Genomic DNA, 26145 nt, shown 5'->3' with positions numbered 1-26145 from the left:
TCACCTATGTAATGTCGGGGAGACCCCTCAGGCGTGTAACTATAGGAAGAGAATGAATGGAACATCCACTGCCCTCTACAAAACATTAAGAACACCTTTCTAATATTGAGTTGCATCCCCTTTTGCCATCAGAACAATCTCAATTTGTCGAGGCATGAACTTTACACGGTGTTGAAAGCGTTCCACAGGGATGCTGGCCCATGTTGACTCCAGTGCTTCCCACAGTTGTGTCAAGTTGGCTGGAGGTCCTTTGGGTGGTGGACCATTCTTGATACACACGGGAAACTGTTAAACTGGAAAAACCCAGTAGCGTTGCAATTCTTGACACAAATTGTTGCACCTGGCACCTACTACTGTACCCCATTCAAAGGAAATTCAATATTTTGTTTTGCCTATTCACCCTCTGAATGGCACACATACACAATCCATCTTTGGGGCGGCAGCGTAGCCTGGTGGTGAGAGAGTTCGACTACCAACCAAAAAGTTGCAAGATCAAATCCCTGAGCTGACAAGGTACAAATCTGTTGTTCTGCCTCTGAACAAGGCAGTTAACCCACTGTTCCTAGGCCATCATTGAAAATAAGAATTTGTTCTTATTGACTTACTTAGTTTTTTACCTATTTTATTTACCTAGTTAAATAAAATAATTATCCCTCATTTATTTATCCCTCATTTATTTCTACCTTTATCTCTAAATAAATGGCAACATTTTTAGGCCTGTTACTTTGCTACATTTGGACTAGAAGATTTCCTCAAAATTCTGTACTAATGTAATGATGGAGCGGTGTTGACCGCCCCACCTCTCTTTACCCCTCTCCAGGGTTACTCTGTATGACTACCAGGCGATCTGTAGGATCTTTGCAGAAAGTAGTGACGGTTCCCGTGCACTATTGGACGTGAGTACCCCATGTTTATAAATGCATCCTTCCAGCAAGCTCACACCCTCTCCAATCTCCAATCTGTTCATGTCCAATCTCCAGAAATACTGTTAATGTACAGTACGAAGTTAGTGACATTATTTCTCAGTTGTAAATGGTAACTGTTATGTTCCTCTCTTCTCTCTCCAGCCCTACTTTGCCATCTTTGCCGCAGTGAAGTGGCTCCTTACAGAACTTGTCATGTAAGCTGTGTGTGTGTGTGTGTGTGTGTGTGTGTGTGTGTGTGTGTGTGTGTGTGTGTGTGTGTGTGTGTGTGTGTGTGTGTGTGTGTGTGTGTGTGTGTGTGTGTGTGTGTGTGTGTGTGTGTGTGTGTGTGTGTGTGTGTGTGTGTGTGTGTGTGTGTGTGTGTGAGCGCGCGCCTGGATGTTTGTGTGTGTGCGTACGCACATCCATTTGCGTGTATGTGCTCCTTCGTTCATGGGCGTGCACTAGGCCTGTGGTGACGTTAGCTCCGTTCATGAGCTGTAATGACATCCTTATGTCGCCACTTAGCTGGGGCACTCCCACAATGCAGTGGGCTCTCTGTGGTTGTGGAATCGCCCTGCTTCCTGGGTGGTCTGATGTCAGAGCCACAGAGTTCAGTCCCAGGGGGGATTGAGTTGTTGTGGTTGTTGTGGATTATAGGTTTTGTATTGAAGAGTTTGATATTTAAAGTTGATACGTAGTAGAACTGTGTGTTTGTGATTCTCTGAGAATATGAGGATTGATTATGATTCTATGTATCTTTCTTCTCCTTCTCTTCAGTTTTCTGCTGGAGTTTAATCTGTACAGCTGGTGGTACTCTGACCTCACAGCCAAAGGTAAGTGGGTAATAGGGTCAGGTGTGTTTAGAGGCCAGCTGCTGGTTGGGCGAGCCCGTCACACTCAATTGTGATTGGATGTTGAAGACGCCACTCACATTTTGTTCTATGTTGAAAACCACAGCAGAGAGTTTAAGAGTGCAGGACATGAGCAAGACTATAACTTCTGACCGCAAAAAAAACCTTGCTCACACACAAAACACACATCTCAGTCATGACCTCTCCATGATCCTCTGTCTTTCCACTCGTTCACCTCTCTCTTTTTCAGTCTATTTCTCTCTTTCTCTGAGTCAGTGTGACCGCTGGAAAAACAGAATGAAAGACTAATGGTCACAAACTCCTTACAGGACATTTAAAGGACAGCCAGAGCAGTCCATGGAGCTACCCCAACTGACCCCGCTGTGTGTGTGTGTGTGTGTGTGTGTGTGTGTGTGTGTGTGTGTGTGTGTGTGTGTGTGTGTGTGTGTGTGTGTGTGTGTGTGTGTGTGTGTGTGTGTGTGTGTGTGTGTGTGTGTGTGTGTGTGCGTGCGTGCGTGCGTGCGTGCGTGCGTGTGTGCGTGTGTGTGTGTGTGCGTGCGTGCATACATCTATTTGTGTTTGAGCTTTATGATCTGTGAGGATGTGTGTCATATTGGTGGCAGTAGGAAGCAATATCCTTTATGGAACCAGAGAGACAGGCTTCATCCACACACACAGACAGGCCACTGCCAAGGTAGGAACTATGTTCCACTCAATACTTAATGGGCTGTGTAAGCCTGATTCCCTGTCTGGCAGTTAAGTCCCTCAAACTAGCGTCAAATGGAGGCATTAGATGTTGCTACCTAGTGCCAAAACAAATAAGTGAAATATTAGCTGTCACACAAAGGTTGTCTAGAAGGCTCACCAAGGCCTGACAGAAGAAGAGGAGAGAATATGAACAACTGTTTTTAGAATGCAGGTCTACTGTTGGTCAATAGTATACTAAGGAAATCACAGAGAGAGAGAGAGAAGAGAGAGAGAGAGAGAGAGAGAGAGAGAGAGAGAGAGAGAGAGAGAGAGAGAGAGAGAGACAGAGACAGAGACAGAGACAGAGAGAGCTGCTGAAAATGCTGTAGAAACATGGTTTCTTTGGGTTGGACATGGAACAGAAGACACAATTTCACAGCTCGGTAACCCCAGCTCTTACACTCCTATCACCTCACAAAAGAGACAAAACCATCAGACACACACCAGATAGGCCCGTCCTACACCAGAACCAACTGGCAACGGAATCCATGTGTGTCCATGCACGTCCTCAAATTGAACTAATCCTAAGCGTTCAGACGAGCCCGACACCATTAGGCCGCTGATACACAACAGCAATTAAAACCATCCCATAAACCTACTGTATGTTAATGCACACTCCTTCCTAATCAGCCTGTGACTATGTTTCTTTGTAGAAATGTTTTTAAGCTCATCGTTTTCTTATTGTATAGTAATTTAGTATGTACGTTTACTGTAGACAAGGTTGTTTGCTTGTGCAATGAATTAATACAGTGTTCTGTATATCCTTTTTTTAATCAACTGCAGTACTACCACGAATCACTGAGTGGCAGCAGTGATACATGTAATGAATTTAAAACACCACTATCAGATAAACTGGATGTAGTCATTGCATAGTGGTTTCACTATGTCTGTAAAAGGAGTATTTAACATATTTACAGTTTCTTTATTCTAATCTCCAAATGTCTCTCTGTCTCTGTCTCTGTCTCTGTCTCTCTCTCTCTGTCTCTCTCTCTCTCTCTCTCTCTCTCTCTCTCTCTCTCTCTCTCTCTCTCTCTCTCTCTCTCTCTCTCTCTCTCTCTCTCTCTCTCTCTCTCTCTCTCTCTCTCTCTCTCTCTCTCTCTCTCTCTCTCTCTCTCTCTCTCTCTCTCTCTCTCTCTCTCTCTCTCTCTCTCTCTCTCTCTCTCTCTCTCTCTCTCTCTCTCTCTCTCTCTCTCTCTCTCTCTCTCTCTCTCTCTCTCTCTCTCTCTCTCTCTCTCTCTCTCTCTCTCTCTCTCTCTCTCTCTCTAGCCCAGAGGGGTGATCGGACCATGTTGGTGCCATGTGATACAGAGTACCCAGCCTTTGTCTCAGAGAGAACCATAAAGGAGACCACTGGGAACATCGACTGTGAGGGATGCATCAAGTACGTCACAGTCTACAAACACACACACACACACACACACACACACACACACACACACACACACACACGCACACGCACACGCACACACACACACACACACACACACACACACACACACACACACACACACACACACACACACACACACACACACACACACACACACACTGCCAATCAAATGCAGTCTATGGTCCTTTATTTCCACTAGTACTGCTGTAAACAGTTAAAATGCACAGTTCATTACATATAGCCAGAGCTGTGGACTCCTGTCTGACTCAAGTCACAGATTTGATGACTTGAGACTGGACTCGGGACTCGACTTTGACTTGAGACTGATGACTTGAAATGATCTGGCTAGGTTTTGTAATGTCACTCATTTTGTGGCACAGTCCACATGGATTAATCGACATGTAGCCAGAGACAGTAGAGCTGCAGCATCACCCTGCAACATAGTGAAACACAATCGGCACTCTTAATGGACCAGCAAACTGTCAATCAACACAGGTCGGTGAGCTAGCGAAAGATTGCTGATTTGTTGTCGGCTACAGCTATAGGATCTGGTGCAGTGCAAACGTCAAATTGTAGGGGGAGAGGATTGCCATAATAAATAAATATGCTGCTCCAAAAATGTTTAGTGACCAAGAATATGTACTGTTACTTTGCAAGCTCACCAGCAATGGGGCAACAATTACTAGCATAGGTCTACTGGTCCTTTGGTATGTAACAGTTGCTTAATATTGTTAATTGACTTCTGAAGCTTGCACCATAGGCGTAACTCTTCATTTGCAATCTTCAAACTCGCCAGTGGAGAGTGATTTTTTTTCTCTTGTTGATATTTTGGCTGTTGCTTTCACATTTAAATCCATAGGCCATGTGTTGTAAATATATATCCCATCTAATACTACAATAATTGCTAGCGTTTACAGTTTTTTCCAACAGCTTACAGACGTTTTCAAAACTGTCTCCTTTTTTTCAAAACTCTACACACAATTCCCAAAACTGAACCCACAAAATGCCTCACATCTCCTTCAAAATGTAACACTGCATTCATAATGCCATAAACACATGTCAGAATGAAACATTTGCATCAAATGGCAAACACTGCTTTCATAATAGTACATTTTTGGATATACCATGTAAACACTGTTGTTCTAAATCTAAAGCTCTTTGGTCTTTCATAGGCTTATATCTACATTTCAATACAATGTTCTACAGTGAAAGTAATCGGATGAGAGGGGTAACAAGTACACTGTGAACAACAATTTGTAAGTCGCTCTGGATAAGAGCGTCTGCTAAATGACTTAAATGTAAATGTAAATGTAACACCAATGCAATGTAGAAACAGAAAAGATTTATTCGGCCAAACATTACTGTTGTATACAGTAGCATACAACAAAACCATAAACATATGTAAACTAAAAGTATATTCTTTAGAATACAGTAAAGAAGACAATTGTGTGTGTGGGGTCCCGGGGGGGCAGTCCAGGAATTGGTAGGGGGGCAGCCACCAGTGCTAAGCTTCATCTCTTCTCCGGCCTGGGTCTGGCCACAAAGACTTCATCCACATCACAAGATACGTTTTCTCTTGCCAAACATGGAGGGAAGTATCTCCTAGCGTGGCGTATCCAACCTTGGACAGAGGCAACCTCTATGTCCCCACATGGAGGGAAGTATCTCCTAGCGTGGCGTATCCAACCTTGGACAGAGGCAACCTCTATGTCCCCACATGGAGGGAAGTATCTCCTAGCATGGCGTATCTAACCTTGGACAGAGGCAACCTCTATGTCCCCACATGGAGGGAAGTATCTCCTAGCATGGCGTATCCAACCTTGGACAGAGGCAACCTCTATGTCCCCACATGGAGGGAAGTATCTCCTAGCGTGGCGTATCCAACCCTGGACAGAGGCAACCTCTATGTCCCCACATGGAGGGAAGTATCTCCTAGCGTGGCGTATCCGACCTTGGACAGAGTCAACCTCTATGTCCCCACATGGAGGGAAGTATCTCCTAGCATGGCGTATCCAACCTTGGACAGAGTCAACCTCTATGTCCCCACATGGAGGGAGGTATCTCCTAGCATGGCGTATCCAACCTTGGACAGAGGCAACCTCTATGTCCCCACATGGAGGGATGTATCTCCTAGCATGGCGTATCCGACCTTGGACAGAGGCAACCTCTATGTCCCCACATGGAGGGAAGTATCTCCTAGCGTGGCGTATCCAACCTTGGACAGAGGCAACCTCTATGTCCCCACATGGAGGGAAGTATCTCCTAGCGTGGCGTATCCAACCTTGGACAGAGGCAACCTCTATGTCCCCACATGGAGGGAAGTATCTCCTAGCGTGGCGTATCCAACCTTGGACAGAGGCAACCTCTATGTCCCCACATGGAGGGAAGTATCTCCTAGCGTGGCGTATCCAACCTTGGACAGAGGCAACCTCTATGTCCCCACATGGAGGGAAGTATCTCCTAGCATGGCGTATCCGACCTTGGACAGAGTCAACCTCTATGTCCCCACATGCGTCCTCCATTGCCTGGAAAAGCGTAATGCGGGCATAGGGTTGGCGATCATACACTTTCCTGCGCCGGGCTGAGAAGAATTCCTCTATGGGATTTAGAAAAGGTGAATATGGGGGTAAGGTACAAAACTACAAAATGTGGATGGGGGGCAAAGCAGTTTTGGACCAGAACAGCCCGGTGAAAACTAACATTGTCCCATAAAACCACAAATCTAGCAGGCTCCTGATCTGGATCAGGGACAAGCATTGTGTAAATTGCATCCAGAAAAGTGAGCATATGGCCGGTGTTGTACGACCCAGTGTGGCATTGTGATGGAGGACCCCGTTTTGAGTGATGGCAGCACACATGGTTATATTATCCCCACGCTGTCCGGGGACATTGGTAAATGCCCTCTGACCTATTGCATTTCTTCTGCGGCGCCTGGTTTTGGTGAGGTTGAAGCCAACCTCATCCACATAAATAAATTCATGGTGAATTACATGGGCATCCAGCTCCAATACTCTCTGTAACAGACAAAAGGATATACAGATGAGTAAATATGGTATGTCTGAAGTACTGGAAGTAGTGTTGCATACATACCTCTACAAAGTCATGTTGCATATTCTTGACTTTTCTCTCAAATGGCACTTTGTAAAGTTGTTTCATCGTCACTCTGTGCCGTTGGAGGATGCGTTGTGTGGTCGACAGGCTTACAGCATTGATGTTGTTTCATCGTCACTCAGTGCCGTTGGAGGATGCGTTGTATGGTCGACAGGCTTACAGCATTGATGTTGTTAAATATGGTGTCATTCTTCAATATATGCTCTCTTATCTCTTGAATCCTAATTGCATTGTTGGCTAAAACCGTATTTATAATTGCAGTCTCTTGTACATCTGTAACCAAGCGTCCTCGTCCTCCATGATGTCTTTGCCTTTCCACTCTGTACAGAATTCAAACACAGTATGTGTTCAGCATAGGAACTGTAAACAATGTACAAAAAAATGTAGTACATCATGATAACCAACCTCATTCATTCAATGCAGTGCAGTAAATGGATGGCTTAGAGTTACAAATGTGTATCCAATACTATGCAGTCATACGTATTTTACAGTACATTACTGTCATGCTAAAATAGTCATTATATAGTTGCATACCTGTTCTCATTTCTGAAGGTTCGAATTATGGACGCCACTGTAAATCGACTCAAGTTGGGCTGGACTCTCAGTGCAGCATCTCTCATGGTCAAATCGTGGTTGATCACATGATCAACAAGTGTTGCCCTAATCTCATCATAGATGGCTCTCCTTCCTTCCCTTCTTTGCCCTCGTCCTCTTCTTCCTCTTCCTCTCCCTCCTACTCCTCTTGCTCTCTGTCCATTGTTGGCATCCATTGTTCAAAACAGGTAATCTGACCTATGACCTATTTATAGGCCTATACTACAGTAAAGCAGTGATTGTTTAATGATCAGTTAAGCTATTAGTGTTTGCACATGTGAGGAGTGTGTGTGGTGAATAAGTGTAGCATTTTGATTGGTTGTGTTTGGAAAAGGAAAGCAAGTCCCTTCCTGTTAGATTTTTGTGTTTTAGGTAGAGAATTGTGTGTAGTGTTTTGAAAAAAGTGTTTTATGCAATTGACAACTGAGTCAAAGGCTGAGAAATAGCTGATGGTTTTGGATATTTGGTGTGTAGTTTTGCACTTTAAGTGAGAGGTTTCAGAAATCGTGTGACATGAAAAGATTTTGTGTGTAAGCAGTTGGAAAAAACTGTAATCGTTCCATTACCTTCCTGTTTATTGGAACACCTAGACATTTCTGTTTCACGTTTGATAGGCCTACGATACGTTTCCATTTTATAGCCAATCGTTACTTACTCTGCTCTGAGTGGGCGCGATGTTTATAGTACATGTGAACATTCACAATAGACTCATGAGGTGGGAGTTCTGTTTATTTCATTCAATGTATAGTTTCCTTTGTTCATGTTCATGTCGGAGTTCCGTGTGTCTGTGTCCCATTTCCCTGTGGTTTTTGTTGTTCGTATTAGGAGCACGCACGTCTTAGTGCACATAGAAATAGGCTACTGTACGCGGCCTGCGCTCCACGTTTCCTACTCAAGGTGTTGAATAAGAGAAAATGATTGTTACATGTTCGCATGGTGGTGGAATATCATTAATAAACATTACGTCTGATTAAGACGTAACAATGGATATGGAAGTGTCCTTTACATTGGAGAACCAGTTTATTGGTTGTAATTTGCCTATTGGGTAATTGTTTGGTGCTTTGTTGTGCTTATTATGTAGGTTTGTCAGATAGGACAGGTTAAAGCCTGGTACTGAGGCTATACCTTTAGGGCTATTGACTGTGTATATTTGTTAAATCTACTTGTATATCGTGTATGTTGTATATTGTGTATGATATGGTGCTTTCACCATTGGATCACCAAGAGCTGTAAATAAATCTACACTTGGAACTTGATACTTACTTGTGACTTGAATAATAGTGACTTGGTCTCACCTCTGCATAGAGCTGATTATCACAGTTAACAGCCATGGAGGATTCATTGTTTTCCAGTCACACACTTATAGACAAACATAGATCTATACACTCGCATGCCCACGTACATTCACACGTTTATACACACACTCTCTCAAACACAGTTTAAAATGTGACCACAACACAAGCTGAGAGAGAGATGAGTAGAAAAAAAGGAAAAAGCTTCCTTTAGAAATGGGGAAATTAGTGTGGTCCCCATTAACAATTTGGGCGTCTCTGTCAGGCAATTGTGGGGTGTTCTCTGAATCACTGCGATGGGCCCTTCATTGCTCCCAGCTGTGGGGCTGCCAAGGAAACTTAGAAGTGTCTCTGTCTGTCTGTCTGTCTGTCTGTGTGTGTGTGTGTGTGTGTATGTGTGTATGTGTGTGTATGTGTATGTGTGTGTGTGTGTGTGTGTGTGTGTGTGTGTGTGTGTGTGTGTGTGTGTGTGTGTGTGTGTGTGTGTGTGTGTGTGTGTGTGTGTGTGTGTGTGTGTGTGTGTGTGTGTGTGTGTGTGTGTGTGTGTGTGTGTTCTCTTTGGCTCTCAGGGTCAGGAGGGTAACCACAGCCCTGGGTGCCAGGATTAAATGTGGGTTGGGGTGCAGTCAGACACACACACACATGCAGGATATCTGTCACAAGGTATACCCTTACTAATATTCAAACAGAAGAGAAGTCACCCAGGCAACGAACCCTAAAGCTAATCACACGCCACACAGATCCAAGTGAGCTTCTGTGATTGGCTGATCCCAGAGGGCCCAGGTATTTTAGCATTTACAGCCAATGGGTGAGTTGTGTCAGGCCTATATTTGAATACATATGAATAAATCAAAAGCGATGGATTGAACTCTGAACCCTAACTGAGAATCCGCGATTAATATAATCTTATTACATTTATCAGCGACAGGATCGGAAACACACCCACATACACATATACACACACAGACACAAACACACGAACACACACATTAAACATATGATGATGCTTTGAGAAGAGCACATTGTTGTCAGTAGAATAGATGAAAGCAGTTTTAGTTGAGCAGGCAGAACTCTCAGTCTAACCCAACTAGTCGGTTTCCTATAAATCCTTTTTAAAGCACAATGAATTTGACAAAGTGAAATGGAGTTTTTATTTTGGTTATATGGAATTTTATAGCTCATATTAGTAATAGGGGATGTTGGTAATAAACATCTGGTTTATGTTAGTGGCTGACTGAGAGATGTTCTCTTATTTTCATTGGGACACGTTTTAGCCTGTAGGAAATATATTCTCACAGCTCTCCTCCACTGAACAACTTTTCAGTGTTTATTTAGTGAACTTTTAGTTTGTTACATAAGAGCGGATTTGTGTGTGTGTGTTGTCTGTGTGTGTGTGTGTTTGTGTTTGTGCATGCGTGCTGTCTGTCTCTGTGTGTGTGTGTGTGTGTGTGTGTGTGTGTGTGTGTGTGTGTGTGTGTGTGTGTGTGTGTGTGTGTGTGTGTGTGTGTGTGTGTGTGTGTTGTCTGTTGTCTGTGTGTGTGTGTGTGTGTGTGTGTGTGTGTGTGTGTGTGTGTGTGTGTGTGTGTGTGTGTGTGTGTGTGTGTGTGTGTGTGTGTGTGTGTGTGTGTGTGTGTGTGTGTGTGTGTGTGTGTGTGTGTGTGTGTGTGTGTGTGTGTGTGTGTGTGTGTGTGTGTGTGTGTGTGTGTGTGTGTGTGTGTGTGCATGCGTGCTGTGTGTGTGTGTGTGTGTGTGTGTGTGTGTGTGTGTGTGTGTGTGTGTGTGTGTGTGTGTGTGTGTGTGTGTGTGTGTGTGTGTGTGTGTGTGTTATATGAAGCAACTATCATACACCTGCGCTCAGGTTATGAAAGAGGAAACAAAGTGGCTGTAGTTGAGGTTTTAGGCTCCAGAAGTGAATAGTTTTATTGCAGCGATACCACACATCTATTAGCCACAATACACAGGAGCATCTATTGTCATCTTCAACTAACTCTGTCCTCTTTGAGAGACGTGTCCTTACGAAGCACATTCTGGTGTAGTCCACCAGTCCCTGGTGGCTGTTCCAACTGTACATTGTAAGTCAACATTAATGTGTATGTTTTATCAAGTGCATTAAAGTATACATCGTCCATAGTAGACAAGGTTCGTATTTTATACATTTTTGCATTTAAATTTGAGTTGTTATCCAGAGTGACTTACAATTAGTGCATTCATTTTAGGATAGCTAGATGAGACAATCACATTTCACAGTCATAGCCAGTGGTGTAAAGTACTTTAAAGGACTTTTTTTGGGGTATCTATACTTTATTTTACTATTTATATTTTTGACAACTTTTATTTTACCTCACTACATTCCTAAAGGAAATCATGTATTTTAACTACATACATTGTCCTTGACACTGAAAAGTACTCGTTACATTTTGAATGCTAAGAGGGACAGGAAAATAGTCAAATTCACACACTTAACAGAACATCCCTGGTCATCCCTACTGCCTCGGATCTGGTGGACTCACTAAACAGAGAACATCCCTGGTCATCCCTACTGCCTCGGATCTGGTGGACTCACTAAACAGAACATCCCTGGTCATCCCTACTGCCTCGGATCTGGTGGACTCACTTAACAGAACATCCCTGGTCATCCCTACTGCCTCGGATCTGGTGGACTCACTAAACAGAACATCCCTGGTCATCCCTACTGCCTCGGATCTGGTGGACTCACTAAACAGAGAACATCCCTGGTCGTCCCTACTGCCTCGGATCTGGTGGACTCACTAAACAGAGAACATCCCTGGTCATCCCTACTGCCTCGGATCTGGTGGACTCACTAAACAGAGAACATCCCTGGTCGTCCCTACTGCCTCGGATCTGGTGGACTCACTAAACAGAGAACATCCCTGGTCATCCCTACTGCCTCTGATCTGAAGTACTCACTAAACAGAGAACATCCCTGGTCATCCCTACTGCCTCGGATCTGGTGGACTCACTAAACAGAGAACATCCCTGGTCGTCCCTACTGCCTCGGATCTGGTGGACTCACTAAACAGAGAACATCCCTGGTCATCCCTACTGCCTCTGATCTGAAGTACTCACTAAACAGAGAACATCCCTGGTCATCCCTACTGCCTCTGATCTGGTGGACTCACTAAACAGAGAACATCCCTGGTCGTCCCTACTGCCTCGGATCTGGTGGACTCACTAAACAGAGAACATCCCTGGTCATCCCTACTGCCTCTGATCTGAAGTACTCACTAAACAGAGAACATCCCTGGTCATCCCTACTGCCTCGGATCTGGTGGACTCACTAAACAGAGAACATCCCTGGTCGTCCCTACTGCCTCGGATCTGGTGGACTCACTAAACAGAGAACATCCCTGGTCATCCCTACTGCCTCTGATCTGAAGTACTCACTAAACAGAGAACATCCCTGGTCATCCCTACTGCCTCGGATCTGGTGGACTCACTAAACAGAGAACATCCCTGGTCATCCCTACTGCCTCGGATCTGGTGGACTCACTAAACAGAGAACATCCCTGGTCATCCCTACTGCCTCGGATCTGGTGGACTCACTAAACAGAGAACATCCCTGGTCATCCCTACTGCCTCGGATCTGGTGGACTCACTAAACAGAGAACATCCCTGGTCATCCCTACTGCCTCGGATCTGAAGTACTCACTAAACAGAGAACATCCCTGGTCATCCCTACTGCCTCGGATCTGAAGTACTCACTAAACAGAGAACATCCCTGGTCATCCCTACTGCCTCGGATCTGGTGGACTCACTAAACAGAGAACATCCCTGGTCATCCCTACTGCCTCGGATCTGGTGGACTCACTAAACAGAGAACATCCCTGGTCATCCCTACTGCCTCGGATCTGGTGGACTCACTAAACAGAGAACATCCCTGGTCATCCCTACTGCCTCGGATCTGGTGGACTCACTAAACAGAGAACATCCCTGGTCATCCCTACTGCCTCGGATCTGGTGGACTCACTAAACAGAGAACATCCCTGGTCATCCCTACTGCCTCGGATCTGGTGGACTCACTAAACAGAGAACATCCCTGGTCATCCCTACTGCCTCGGATCTGGTGGACTCACTAAACAGAGAACATCCCTGGTCATCCCTACTGCCTCGGATCTGGTGGACTCACTAAACAGAGAACATCCCTGGTCATCCCTACTGCCTCGGATCTGGTGGACTCACTAAACACAAATGCTTCGTTTGTAAATGATGTCTTACTGTTGGAATGTTCCCCTGGCTTTCCGTAAATTTAAAAACAAGAAAATTGTGCCGTCTGGTTTTCTTAATATAAGGAATTTGCAATGATTTAATACTTTTACTTTTACTTTTGATACTTAAGTATAGTTTTGAAATTACATTTACCTTTGATACTTAAATATATTTTAAACCAAATACTTTTAGACTTTTACTCAAGTAAAATTTTAATGGGTGACTTTTACTTTTACTTGAGTCATTTTCTATTAAGGTATCTTTACTTTTACTCAAGTATGACAGTTGGGTACCTGTCCCACCACTGGTCGTAGCAAGTACATTTTCCCTTGATAAAGTGGTTACCAGTGCTAGTCACTGCTAATAGGGTTTACAGTATCACACGGGTGGTACATATAATTCATACATGACCAAGAGTGGTATTTGATAGGGAAGTCACATTTATTTATACTGCATGGTTTATACTGCATGGTTTATACTGCATGGTTAAGGGGTTAGAGCCATGAGAAAGGGCTACTTATTGCTTCTATGACACTTTTCTCCTCTGACTCCAACGCTGTGTGTTTGTGTGTGTTTGTGTGTGTCAGAAACACACAGTTCTGTGTGTTTGTGTGTCAGAAACACACCGTTCTGTGTGTTTGTGTGTGTCAGAAACGCACAGTTCTGTGTGTTTGTGTGTGTCTGAAATACACCGTTCTGTGTGTGAGTGTGTGTCTGAAATACACCGTTCTGTGTGTGAGTGTGTGTCTGAAATACACCGTTCTGTGTGTGAGTGTGTGTCAGAAACGCACAGTTCTGTGTGTTTGTGTGTGTCTGAAATACACCGTTCTGTGTGTGAGTGTGTGTCTGAAATACACCGTTCTGTGTGTGAGTGTGTGTCTGAAATACACCGTTCTGTGTGTGAGTGTGTGCAGAGGTGGGAAAATTACTCAATTGTGGTACTTGAGTAAAAGTAAAGATAACTTAATATAGAATGTCTCAAGTAAAAGTGAAAGTCACCCAGTAAAATACTACTTGTGCAAAAGTCTAAAACTCTCTGGTTTTAAATGTACTTAAGTACAGAGGTGGAAAAAGTACTCAATTGTCATACTTGAGTAAAAGTACAAAGTAAAAGTAAATGCTATACATCAAATTCCTTTTATTTAGCTAACCAGATGGCACAATTTCCTTTTTTATGACTGTTTTTGACAGCCAGGGGGGACACTCCAACACTCAGACAAAGGAAGCATTTGTGTTTAGTGAATCCACCAGATCAGAAGCTGTAGGGGTTACCAGGGATGTTCTCTTGATAAGAGTGTGAATTGAACCTTTTTCCTGTCCTGCTAAGCATTCCAATTGTAACTAGTACTTTTGGGTGTCAGGGAAAACGTATGGAGTAAAAGGACACCATTTTCTTTAGGAATGTAGTGAAGTAAAAGTAGTCAAAAATATAAATAGTAAAGTAAAGTACAGATACCCAAAAAAACTACTTAACTAATACATTAAAGTATTTTTACTTAAGTATTTTACCCCACTGAGTGTGTGTACACACATACAGTGGGGTCTGAAATTATTGACACCCTTGAAAAAGATTAGCAAAATGACTGTATCAAATAAATCATTTAAATGCTGAGCTATATTGTATGCTCCAAAAAATGTGAGATTTTGTAACCTGTTAAACTCTGAGCGGTTGTTTTGGACCTGGTACCTGGTCCGCGGAGCTTAAGTTGTACCCACTCAGTCAATTTCAGTCAGAAAATAGAAAGGTACAGATCATTCCACAGCTACAGCATTTGTCTTTTTACTGCTGGCGATGTCATTGTTACAGGATAACTTAAAAGCCCCGATCACCACGGTCATTTTATGACATAAGGCTTGAAAATACTTTCAGCCATTTTCGCACAGATCAAACGCATCTGGTTTCAAGTGGCCAAGTCACGCCATCTTCTGCTGCGATCTAGTGGACGAACTGGAAATCATACATGAGATCAGATTACATCAGTGAAAGGTTACGACTTCAGCTATCTCCTCTTATGTACATTCCTTTAAGACAAACCGCGAAGACATGGCACTTTGCACAAGCCCTGCACTTTTAAAATGTCTGTGTTCCTATGGGAATTTATGCATGTTTTAGTGTGACTACAAATTTCAGTTAATCATTATAGCTCTCGTCTTTGGCCAATCAGTGTCATTTTGTAAATGCCGGATCTCTATGACAACACGCATCATTCCCCCATGTTTAGTCAAAATTGGCCCAGTGCTGTCTGAGATATTGCGTGAGACTAATGAACATACAAACATACATACGGATGGAGACCGATCCACAGCCCGCGGGGGACAATAATGACATTAAAATTATTTTTAACACTAATAGAGAAATTGGAAATTACTATGAAATAATAAAATATTTCAGTTGTGTATATGACTTAGTATATTTTTGATGAATGATTATTTTCACTCCTTAAAGTCATCATCTTATCTCTGATCAGGCAGAAGCAGCAAGCCAGACAACGTTCTCTCTGTGCTCCAAATACTGTACTGTCTGTAGTCATCCTAGTTAGCTAGGCAAGCCTGCCTAAGTATGCTGCAGAGCTGTCTGACAAAATAATGTACTAGTTCTTCAAAGTAGATAAGGCAAACTTTCACAAACTGTCTCTATCCTTCTCTCTCCTTGTGTTTGTACATTCCCCTCTCATGCGGTTTGTGTGTATCTAACATAAAGTAGCAGGCGTAAAAGTTTATCCATCCCTGTCTGAGCCAGAAAGAATAGGCGCAATGGATTATTGTAGTCATTGAAGCTAAACTAGGTTGAATATTTGCTGACTGAAAACTCCCTTCAGCCCAGCGTCTCACATAGTTCTTGTCTTGATTTCTGTCATTAATTATTTGATTTCTGTCTAGAGAAACAAAGCGTTTGGCTCACAAAAAATATAGAACTAAATGGAATTCAAATGATTGAACCAACATTGGTCAATGACTAAAAAACAACATATTAGTTAATCGCTCAGCGGCAGCATGTTTAGAGCGCCACCATTAGGTAAAAGTCCCCACCTTTTATTATTATTTGTTTTAGGATCATTGGTGACATATTTTATTTCAAATCTAGACTATCAAATGTCTTTTTCTCTAACATGGTGACAATTTGGGAACCAAACCTCCCCGCAAAATAAAGAAAAAATATATATACAGTACCTTCAGAAAGTATTCATACCCCTTTACTTATTCCACATTTTGTTGTGTTACAGCCTTTATTAAATATTATTCTTTTTTCTCATCTATCCACACACAAAACCCTATCATGACAAATTGAAAACATGGTTTAGAAATGTACATTTATTGAAAATTAAATATAGAAATATCTCATTTACATAATTATGAGCCAATACGTGTTAGAATCATCTTAGGCTCACAGCTCACGGTCTCTAAAAGCTTTGCACACTTGAATTGTACAATTTTACAATATTTGTATTAGTTTAATTCTTCAAGCTCTCTCAAGTTGCTTGTTGATCATTGCTAGACAGACATTTTCAATCTTGCCATAGGTTTACAAGCTGATTTAAGTCAAAACTCTAACTAGGCCACTTAGGAACATTCAATGGTAACCAACTCCAGTGTATAGTTGGCCTTGTGTTTTAGGTTGTTGTCCTGCTGAAAGGTGAATTAGTCTCCTAGTGTCTGTAGAGAAGCAGACTGAATTAACTGCTCCTCTATCCTCTGTCTTTCCAGCATTGCTATATTCCATTTATTTTGATCCTGAAAAACTCCCTAGTTCTTGTGGATAACATGATGCAGCCACCATGCTTGAAAATATGAAGAGTGGTGCTCAGGGATGTGTTGTATTGGATTTGCCCCAATCATAACACTTTGTATTAATTTGTAGTTCATTTCTTTGCCACATGTTTTCCAGCATTACTTTAGTGCCTTATTGCAAACAGGATGCATGTTTTGGAATATTTGTATTCTATACAGACGTCCTTCTTTTCACTCTGTAATTTAAGTTTGTATTGTGGAGTAACTACAATGTTGTTGATCCATCCTCAGTTTTCTCCTATCACAGCCATTAAACTCTGTAACTGTTTTAAAGTCATCAATTGTCTCATGGTGAAATCCCTGAGTGGCTTCCCTGGCTTCCTTCCTCTCCAGCAACTGCTTTACGAATGATACCTTTATCTTCGTAGTGACTGGGTGTATTGATACACCATCCAAAGTGTAATTATTAACTTCACCATTCTCAAAGGGATACTTACTTACTGCTTTTTTATTTTTACCCATCTACCAATAGGTGCCCTTCTTTGCGGGGGAATTGGAAAACCTCCCTGGTCTTTGTTGTTGAATCTGTGTTTGAAATTCACTGCTCGACAGAGGGGCCTTACAGATAATTGAATGTGTGGTGAGTCATTCAAAAATCATGTTAAAAATGATGCACACAGAGAAAATCCATGCAACTTATTATGTGAGTTGTTAAGCAAATTTGAATACTTATTGTCTCAATACATTTCAGCTGTTCATTATTATTTATTTTTTTTATTCTAAAAACATAATTCCACTTGGACATTATGGGGTATTGTGTAGGACAGTGACACAACATCTACATTTAATCCATTTTAAATTCAGGCTGGAACACAACAAAATGTGTAAAATGTCAAGGGGTGTGAATACTTTATGAAGGCTCTGTATACAGTGCAGTGCATTCTGGAAGTATTTAGATACCTTCACTGGGCACCATAAAGGCCCGATTGGTGGAGTGCTGCAGAGATGGTTGTCCTTCTGGAAGGTTCGACCATCTGCAAAGAGGAACTCTAGACCTCTGCCAGAGTGACCATCGGGTTCTTGGGCACCTCCCTGACCAAGGCCCTTATCCCCCGATTGCTCAGTTTGGCCAGGCTGCCAGCTCTAGGAAGAGTTTTGGTGGTTCCAAACTTCTTCCATTTATTAATGATGGAGGCCAATGTGTTCTTGGGGACCTTCAATGCTGCATTTTTTGATGCCCTTCCCCAGATCTGTGCCTCGACACAATCCTGTCTCGGAGCTCTACGGACAATTCCTTCGACCTCATGGCTTTGTTTTTGCTCTGACATGCACTTATAACTGTGGAACGTTATATAGACAGGTGTGTGCCTTTCCATATCATGTCCAATCAATTGAATTTACCTCAGGTGGACTCCAATCAAGTTGTAGAAACATCTCAAGGATGATCAATGTAAACAGGATGCACCTGAGCTCAATTTCATAAATGCTTATGAAAATAAGGCATTCCTGTTTTTGTTTTCTACACATTTGCAAACATTTCACAAAACCTGTTTTCACTTTGTCATTATGGGGTATTGTGCGTAGAATGCTGAGGAATTGTTTTTATTTAATCCATTTTAGAATAATGCTGTAACGTAACAAAATGTGGAAAAGGTCAAGGTGTCTGAATACTTTCGAAGGCACTGTATATATATATATATATATATATATGCATGTATTTTTGTGCTTTTCTTTGCATGCTGTTGCTCTGGCTCTTTAATTGAATCCCACACCTGTATTGGAATCCAAAGGTTCTTACCTTTCTAACGGTGGTAAGCATGTGTTTGTAGGACTTATAGTTTTGAAACAGTTTTGAAACAGAAATGTATCTAATGTTTCAGCCTCCTGTCAGAGGCAACAGGTTTTTTGTCAAAACGTTCTGCTACTGGGTAAAGTTCATGATGCCTTTGACCTTAACAAGGGTCCAAGGACCAGTGAAATAGCCCCTTAACATCGAAGATCCAACACCATATTGTACAGTTGTTATGGGTTATTTTGTGCTCATGCATTCTCATGTTGACGACCAAACCCACTACTTGTGCTTGGCCAAAGAGCTCTAGTTTCATGTAATCCAACAAATGTAAACGCATCGGCACTTGGATTGGAACCAGTGCTTTGGTCAGATTACATGAAAAAAGAGCTCTTTGATACACTGGGCTGGGTTAGAATAGGTTAGGCTGGGCTGGGTTAGACTGGGCTGAGTTAGAATAGGTTAGACTGGGCTGGGTTAGAATAGGTTAGGCTGGGCTGGGTTAGACTGGGCTGAGTTAGAATAGGTTAGGCTGGGCTGGGTTAGACTGGGCTGAGTTGGACTGGACTTGGATCGACTGTGCTGAGTTAGGTTATGTTAAATTAGACAGGGCTTGAATAGACTGTGCTGAGTTAGGTTATGTTAAATTAGACAGGGCTTGAATAGACTGTGCTGAGTTAGGTTATGTTAAATTAGACAGGGCTTGAATAGACTGTGCTGAGTTAGGTTATGTTAAATTAGACAGGGCTTGAATAGACTGTGCTGAGTTAGGTTATGTTAAATTAGACAGGGCTTGAATAGACTGTGCTGAGTTAGGTTATGTTAAATTAGACAGGGCTTGAATAGACTGTGCTGAGTTAGGTTATGTTAAATTAGACAGGGCTTGAATAGACTGTGCTGAGTTAGGTTATGTTAAATTAGACAGGGCTTGAATAGACTGTGCTGAGTTAGGTTATGTTAAATTAGACAGGGCTTGAATAGACTGTGCTGAGTTAGGTTATGTTAAATTAGACAGGGCTTGAATAGACTGTGCTGAGTTAAGTTATGTTAAATTAGACAGGGCTTGAATAGACTGTGCTGAGTTAGGTTAGGATAGACTGGGCTTGAATAGACTGTGCTGAGTTAGGTTAGGATGAACTGGGCTTCAATAGACTGTGCTGAGTTAGGTTAGGATGGACTGGGCTTCAATAGACTGTGCTGAGTTAGGTTAGGATGGACTGGGCTTCAATAGACTGTGCTGAGTTAGGTTAGGATGGACTGGGCTTCAATAGACTGTGCTGAGTTAGGTTAGGATGGACTGGGCTTGAATAGACTGTGCTGAGTTAGGTTAGGATGGACTGGGCTTCAATAGACTGTGCTGAGTTAGGTTAGGATGGACTGGGCTTGAATAGACTGTGCTGAGTTAGGTTAGGATGGACTGGGCTTGAATAGACTGTGCTGAGTTAGGTTAGGATGGACTGGGCTTGAATAGACTGTGCTGAGTTAGGTTAGGATGGACTGGGCTTGAATAGACTGTGCTGAGTTAGGTTAGGATGGACTGGGCTTGAATAGACTGTGCTGAGTTAGGTTAGGATGGACTGGGCTTGAATAGACTGTGCTGAGTTAGGTTAGGATGGACTGGGCTTGAATAGACTGTGCTGAGTTAGGTTAGGATGGACTGGGCTTGAATAGACTGTGCTGAGTTAGGTTAGGATGGACTGGGCTTGAATAGACTGTGCTGAGTTAGGTTAGGATGGACTGGGCTTCAATAGACTGTGCTGAGTTAGGTTAGGATGGACTGGGCTTGAATAGACTGTGCTGAGTTAGGTTAGGATGGACTGGGCTTGAATAGACTGTGCTGAGTTAGGTTAGGATGGACAGGGCTTGAATAGACTGTGCTGAGTTAGGTTAGGATGGACTGGGCTTCAATAGACTGTGCTGAGTTAGGTTAGGATGGACTGGGCTTGAATAGACTGTGCTGAGTTAGGTTAGGATGGACTGGGCTTGAATAGACTGTGCTGAGTTAGGTTAGGATGGACTGGGCTTGAATAGACTGTGCTGAGTTAGGTTAGGATGGACTGGGCTTGAATAGACTGTGCTGAGTTAGGTTAGGATGGACTGGGCTTGAATAGACTGTGCTGAGTTAGGTTAGGATGGACTGGGCTTGAATAGACTGTGCTGAGTTAGGTTAGGATGGACTGGGCTTGAATAGACTGTGCTGAGTTAGGTTAGGATGGACTGGGCTTGAATAGACTGTGCTGAGTTAGGTTAGGATGGACTGGGCTTCAATAGACTGTGCTGAGTTAGGTTAGGATGGACTGGGCTTGAATAGACTGTGCTGAGTTAGGTTAGGATGGACTGGGCTTGAATAGACTGTGCTGAGTTAGGTTAGGATGGACTGGGCTTCAATAGACTGTGCTGAGTTAGGTTAGGATGGACTGGGCTTGAATAGACTGTGCTGAGTTAGGTTAGGATGGACTGGGCTTGAATAGACTGTGCTGAGTTAGGTTAGGATGGACTGGGCTTGAATAGACTGTGCTGAGTTAGGTTAGGATGGACTGGGCTTGAATAGACTGTGCTGAGTTAGGTTAGGATGGACTGGGCTTGAATAGACTGTGCTGAGTTAGGTTAGGATGGACTGGGCTTGAATAGACTGTGCGGGACAGGGATTGTTTTGCAATTGGTATCCTTGGGCAGCGTGTTTTTGGGTCGCCTAGTCCAAACAGTGTAAACTGCTTTTTTTATAAATTCATTTTCGGGATGGAAAAACACTTTCAGTGTAAAATTAAAAGACTTAAAGAAGATGTAAAGTTTGTAGAAAATATAATAGAGCTACATAATATAATCTTTGAGAACTAACAATAACCAAAATAAAATCTAGACAATCAGTGAAAATTCCCCAAACAATGAATTTAACAGTATAGATTTTGTTATTATGTTTGAGCAAAATGCATAGAGTTGCAGGGAGTTTGCTTTAAAACGGCTAAATCTTATATTTGCTCCATGACATAACGTGTAGAATCGTAGATAATTAGCTTTCAAACTACAAAAATGTCTCTCAGCTCCATGTAGAATTGCAGGAAATTGGCTTAAAAATTCAAACATTTCTCTGCACAGCTAAGATGGGGGCCTCTAAAACTAGACTGGGCTGAGTTAGGGTAAACTGGGTTGGACTGGGTTAGACTGTGCTGAGTTAGGGTAACTGGGTTGGACTGGGTTAGACTGGGCTGATTTAGGGTAAACTGAGTTGGACTGGGTTAGTCTGGGCTGAGTTAGGGTAAACTGGGTTGGACTGGGTTAGTCTGGGCTGAGCTAGGGTAAACTGGGTTGGACTGGGTTAGACTGGGCTGAGTTAGGATAAACTGGGTTGGACTGGGTTAGTCTGGGCTGAGTTAGGGTAGCTGGCTTGGACTGGGTTAGACTGCTCTGAGTTAGGGTAACTGGGTTGGACTGGGTTAGACTAGGGTATGTTAAGCTGGAGAGGCTGTATACTTAGTCAGGCTACTTTCCTCTGAAGGTTCTTTTGCGGAGATCCTGTTTTCGTGCATGCGTGTGTGCAGGCGAGCGTGCGTGCGTGTCTCCTCTCCTTTGAGGAGATGCACTAGTGATAAATGCATTACAGTGAGAGACATAAATCACAGTCGGTGGAAAAGAGAGGGGGTCAGAGAGAAAGACAAAGAGAGAGTGAGAGAGAATGAAGAGATCATCTTTACGGCCTCTCCTGTTCATAAACCCTATGCTGAGACATAAATCACTAACCAGGAGGCCAGATCAGACAGTGTCTCCTCGGCCAGTTAAACCCAGCCATGGGAAGATCTGGAACTCGAGGAACTGGAGTCTGCTTCCCATTTCTCTCCTTTGGAGTGTTTTATATTCTGCAACACTTCATCGGTGAGGGCCTTGGATGGGGCCGTGTGTGTGTGTGGGGGGGGGGGGGTTAGAATATGTATGTATGTATGTATGTATGTATGTATGTGTGTGTGTGTGTGTGTATGTGTGTGTGTGTGTGTGTGTGTGTGTGTGTGTGTGTGTGTGTGTGTGTGTGTGTGTGTGTGTGTGTGTGCGTGCGTGCGCGCGTGCGTGCGTGCGTGCGTGCGTGCGTGCGTGTGTGTGTGTGTGTGTGTGCAACACACCGAGACAAGGCATATTTTTTGACACATGCCCATTGGAATCTTTTCAAAGTGTTACACTGGTTACACTGGTTACACTGGTTACACTGGTACTGTAATACATATTCATAGTCAATCTGAAGTGTACATCTCGCTCTCTCTCCCCTCCATCTCTCTCTCTCTTTCTCCTCCATCTCTCTCTCTCTCTTTCTCCTTCATCTCTCTTTCTCCTTCATCTCTTTCTCTTTAATCTCTCTCTCTTTCTCCTCCATCTCTCTCTTTCTCCTCCATCTCTCAATTTCTCCTCCATCTCTCTCTCTTTCCCCTCCATCTCTCTATTTCTCCTCCTTCTCTCTATTTCTCCTCAATCTCTCTCTCTTTCCCTTCCGTCTCTCTATTTCCCCTCCATCTCTCTATTTCTCCTCCATCTCTCTCTCTTTCCCCTTCATCTCTCTATTTCCCCTCCATCTCTCTATTTCTCCTCCATCTCTCTATTTCTCCTCGATCTCTCTCTATTTCCCCTCCATCTCTCTATTTCTCCTCCATCTCTCTATTTCTCCTCCATCTCTCTCTCTTTCCCCTCCATCTCTCTCTTTCCCCTCCATCTCTCTGTTTCTCCTCCATCTCTCTCTCTCTTTTTCGCCCTTTCCCTTCCTCTGTGTTTTCCTATTGGCAGATCATTTGTGATCCAGCAGATTCCCAGCAGTAATCTCTTCATGGTGGTGGTAGACAACAAGTGTGACTGTTCTGATGCTGCTCCAATCACCATGGACCCCATCGAGATCATGTATATCCTTATCACAGAGACCGGTTGGAAGGGGTGGACTGGTGGAGTAAAGGGTGAAATAGGGGACAGTGGGGTGTGGATATGTGTAGGGGTGTGGACAGGGGAACAGGGGGAGAGGATGTGGTGTAAGGCATGAGTGGCACAGTACAGAGGTACGGGTAGAATTGATTTCACATCTCTCGAACTCAGGGAGTGAATGTGTTTTTGAGTGTGTGTGTGAGCCAACCGCAAAATGTAGCAAAACCTCCAGGGTTTTCATTAAAGCTTGTCTGACTTCAATATGATCAGTGATCACCTCCCACGGCCCCTTCGGTTGGCTCCACAGCTGCTTATTCAGGGGCTGTCACACAGTAAAAAGAAAAACAACGTTATTCCCTTCTCATGTATTTTGATACACACAACTTATTTCTCCTTTTTCACCCCATGAATTCCAGTGTCAGCATCATTATGGTCAGTGAGTTATTGTTTTGTATCCTCTGAGAGGAACGATGGGAAAAACAGAGATCGCTTTAATTTGCGGGTGGGTTTGGTGAGAGTTTGTTTGCCCTTTGCTCCGTTAGTTGGATGAAAGAGCTGTGTGTGTGTGTGTGTGTGTGTGTGTGTGTGTGTGTGTGTGTGTGTGTGTGTGTGTGTGTGTGTGTGTGTGTGTGTGTGTGTGTGTGCATATTATTGTGTGAATGTGCATGTGTGTGTGCATGTGCATGTGTGTGTGCCTGTGCGCATGCATGTTTGGGTACGAGATCTGAGGCTGGAGGGCTGAGGGTTTCAAACAATGCATGGCGCTCTAACAGATGTACTGTTTCACAACGGAGTGTGTGTGTGTGTGTGTGTGTGTGTGTGTGTGTGTGTGTGTGTGTGTGTGTGTGTGTGTGTGTGTGTGTGTGTGTGTGTGTGTGTGTGTGTGTGTGTGTGTGTGACTGAGTGCGTTCGTGTGTGATGTTTCATAAGGGCCTGTGCTAGTGATGGGGGCCTGATCAATAGCAGACGCTGAGCTACAGTATAGAGAGGCCAGGCTGCAAGCCTGCTGGAAGAACACAGCTCCTAGTTACAACCATGGAATTGCAATGAAAAGAAGGGAAATTCCTATCCAAAGCAATATTCACTTTAGCGTTGATCTGTTGTCATATGTTGTCTGGGATACATTGATTTAGCAAGTACGGTGCTTGTGTGAGGTGCTCCTTATATTGTGGCACGCTGCTTTGAATGTGGACCAGTAGTGTGCTCTACTGTGAAGTCTCCCATGCGTTCCTTGACTGCGGCTGCACATAACGAGTCTCTGAAGTGTGAACGACTGAAGTTCCAGAAGGACAGGAGACGACCTGACTCCTGCCACCCCTTCCACCCAGAGGTAACCAAACCCAACCACATCACAACCATATTACAACCTAACCTTCTGCCACCCCTTCCACCCAGAGGTAACCAAACCCAACCATATCACAACCTAACCTTCTGCCACCCCTTCCACCCAGAGGTAACCAAACCCAACCAAACCCAACCATATCACAACCATATCACAACCTAACCTTCTGCCACCCCTTCCACCCAGAGGTAACCAAACCCAACCACATCACAACCATATCACAACCTAACCTTCTGCCACCCCTTCCACCCAGAGGTAACCAAACCCAACCATATCACAACCACATCACAACCTGACCTTCTGCCACCCCTTCCACCCAGAGGTAACCAAACCCAACCATATCACAACCACATCACAACCACATCACAACCTAACCTTCTGCCACCCCTTCCACCCAGAGGGAACCAAACCCAACCATATCACAACCACATCACAACCAAACCTTCTTCCACCCAGAGGTAACCAAACCCAACCATATCACAACCACATCACAACCTAACCTCCTGCCACCCCTTCCACCCAGAGGTAACCAAACCCAACCATATCACAACCACATCACAACCTAACCTCCTGCCACCCCTTCCACCCAGAGGTAACCAAACCCAACCATATCACAACCACATCACAACCTGACCTTCTGCCACCCCTTCCACCCAAAGATAACCAAACCCAACCACATCACAACCATATCACAACCTAACCTTCTGCCACCCCTTCCACCCAGAGGTAACCAAACCCAACCACATCACAACCATATTACAACCTAACCTTCTGACACCCCTTCCACCCAGAGGTAACCAAACCCAACCATATCACAACCTAACCTTCTGCCACCCCTTCCACCCAGAGGTAACCAAACCCAACCACATCACAACCATATCACAACCTAACCTTCTGCCACCCCTTCCACCCAGAGGTAACCAAACCCAACCACATCACAACCATATCACAACCTAACCTTCTGCCACCCCTTCCACCCAGAGGTAACCAAACCCAACCATATCACAACCACATCACAACCACATCACAACCTAACCTTCTGCCACCCCTTCCACCCAGAGGTAACCAAACCCAACCATATCACAACCACATCACAACCTAACCTCCTGCCACCCCTTCCACCCAGAGATAACCAAACCCAACCATATCACAACCACATCACAACCACATCACAACCTAACCTTCTGCCACCCCTTCCACCCAGAGATAACCAAACCCAACCATATCACAACCACATCACAACCAAACCTTCTTCCACCCAGAGGTAACCAAACT

At 43.6% G+C, this 26145-nt stretch overlaps 1 protein-coding gene across 1 annotated transcript in view; it reads left to right on the top strand.

Moving 5' to 3' along the window:
- Positions 1–26145, top strand: part of cacna2d3a (calcium channel, voltage-dependent, alpha 2/delta subunit 3a) — a 418957-nt gene that overhangs the window by 391487 nt on the left and 1325 nt on the right. The window contains exons 32-37 of the mRNA XM_052481816.1: positions 821–896; positions 1068–1120; positions 1683–1738; positions 3770–3884; positions 23400–23512; positions 24776–24858. Of these exons, the coding sequence (XP_052337776.1) occupies positions 821–896; positions 1068–1120; positions 1683–1738; positions 3770–3884; positions 23400–23512; positions 24776–24858 (496 nt within the window). The remainder of the gene's footprint in view (positions 1–820; positions 897–1067; positions 1121–1682; positions 1739–3769; positions 3885–23399; positions 23513–24775; positions 24859–26145) is intronic.

This window comes from Oncorhynchus keta, chromosome 27 (genome assembly GCF_023373465.1).
Source record: "Oncorhynchus keta strain PuntledgeMale-10-30-2019 chromosome 27, Oket_V2, whole genome shotgun sequence".
NCBI lineage: Eukaryota > Metazoa > Chordata > Actinopteri > Salmoniformes > Salmonidae > Oncorhynchus > Oncorhynchus keta.
This window is presented reverse-complemented; position numbering and strand designations above follow the sequence as displayed.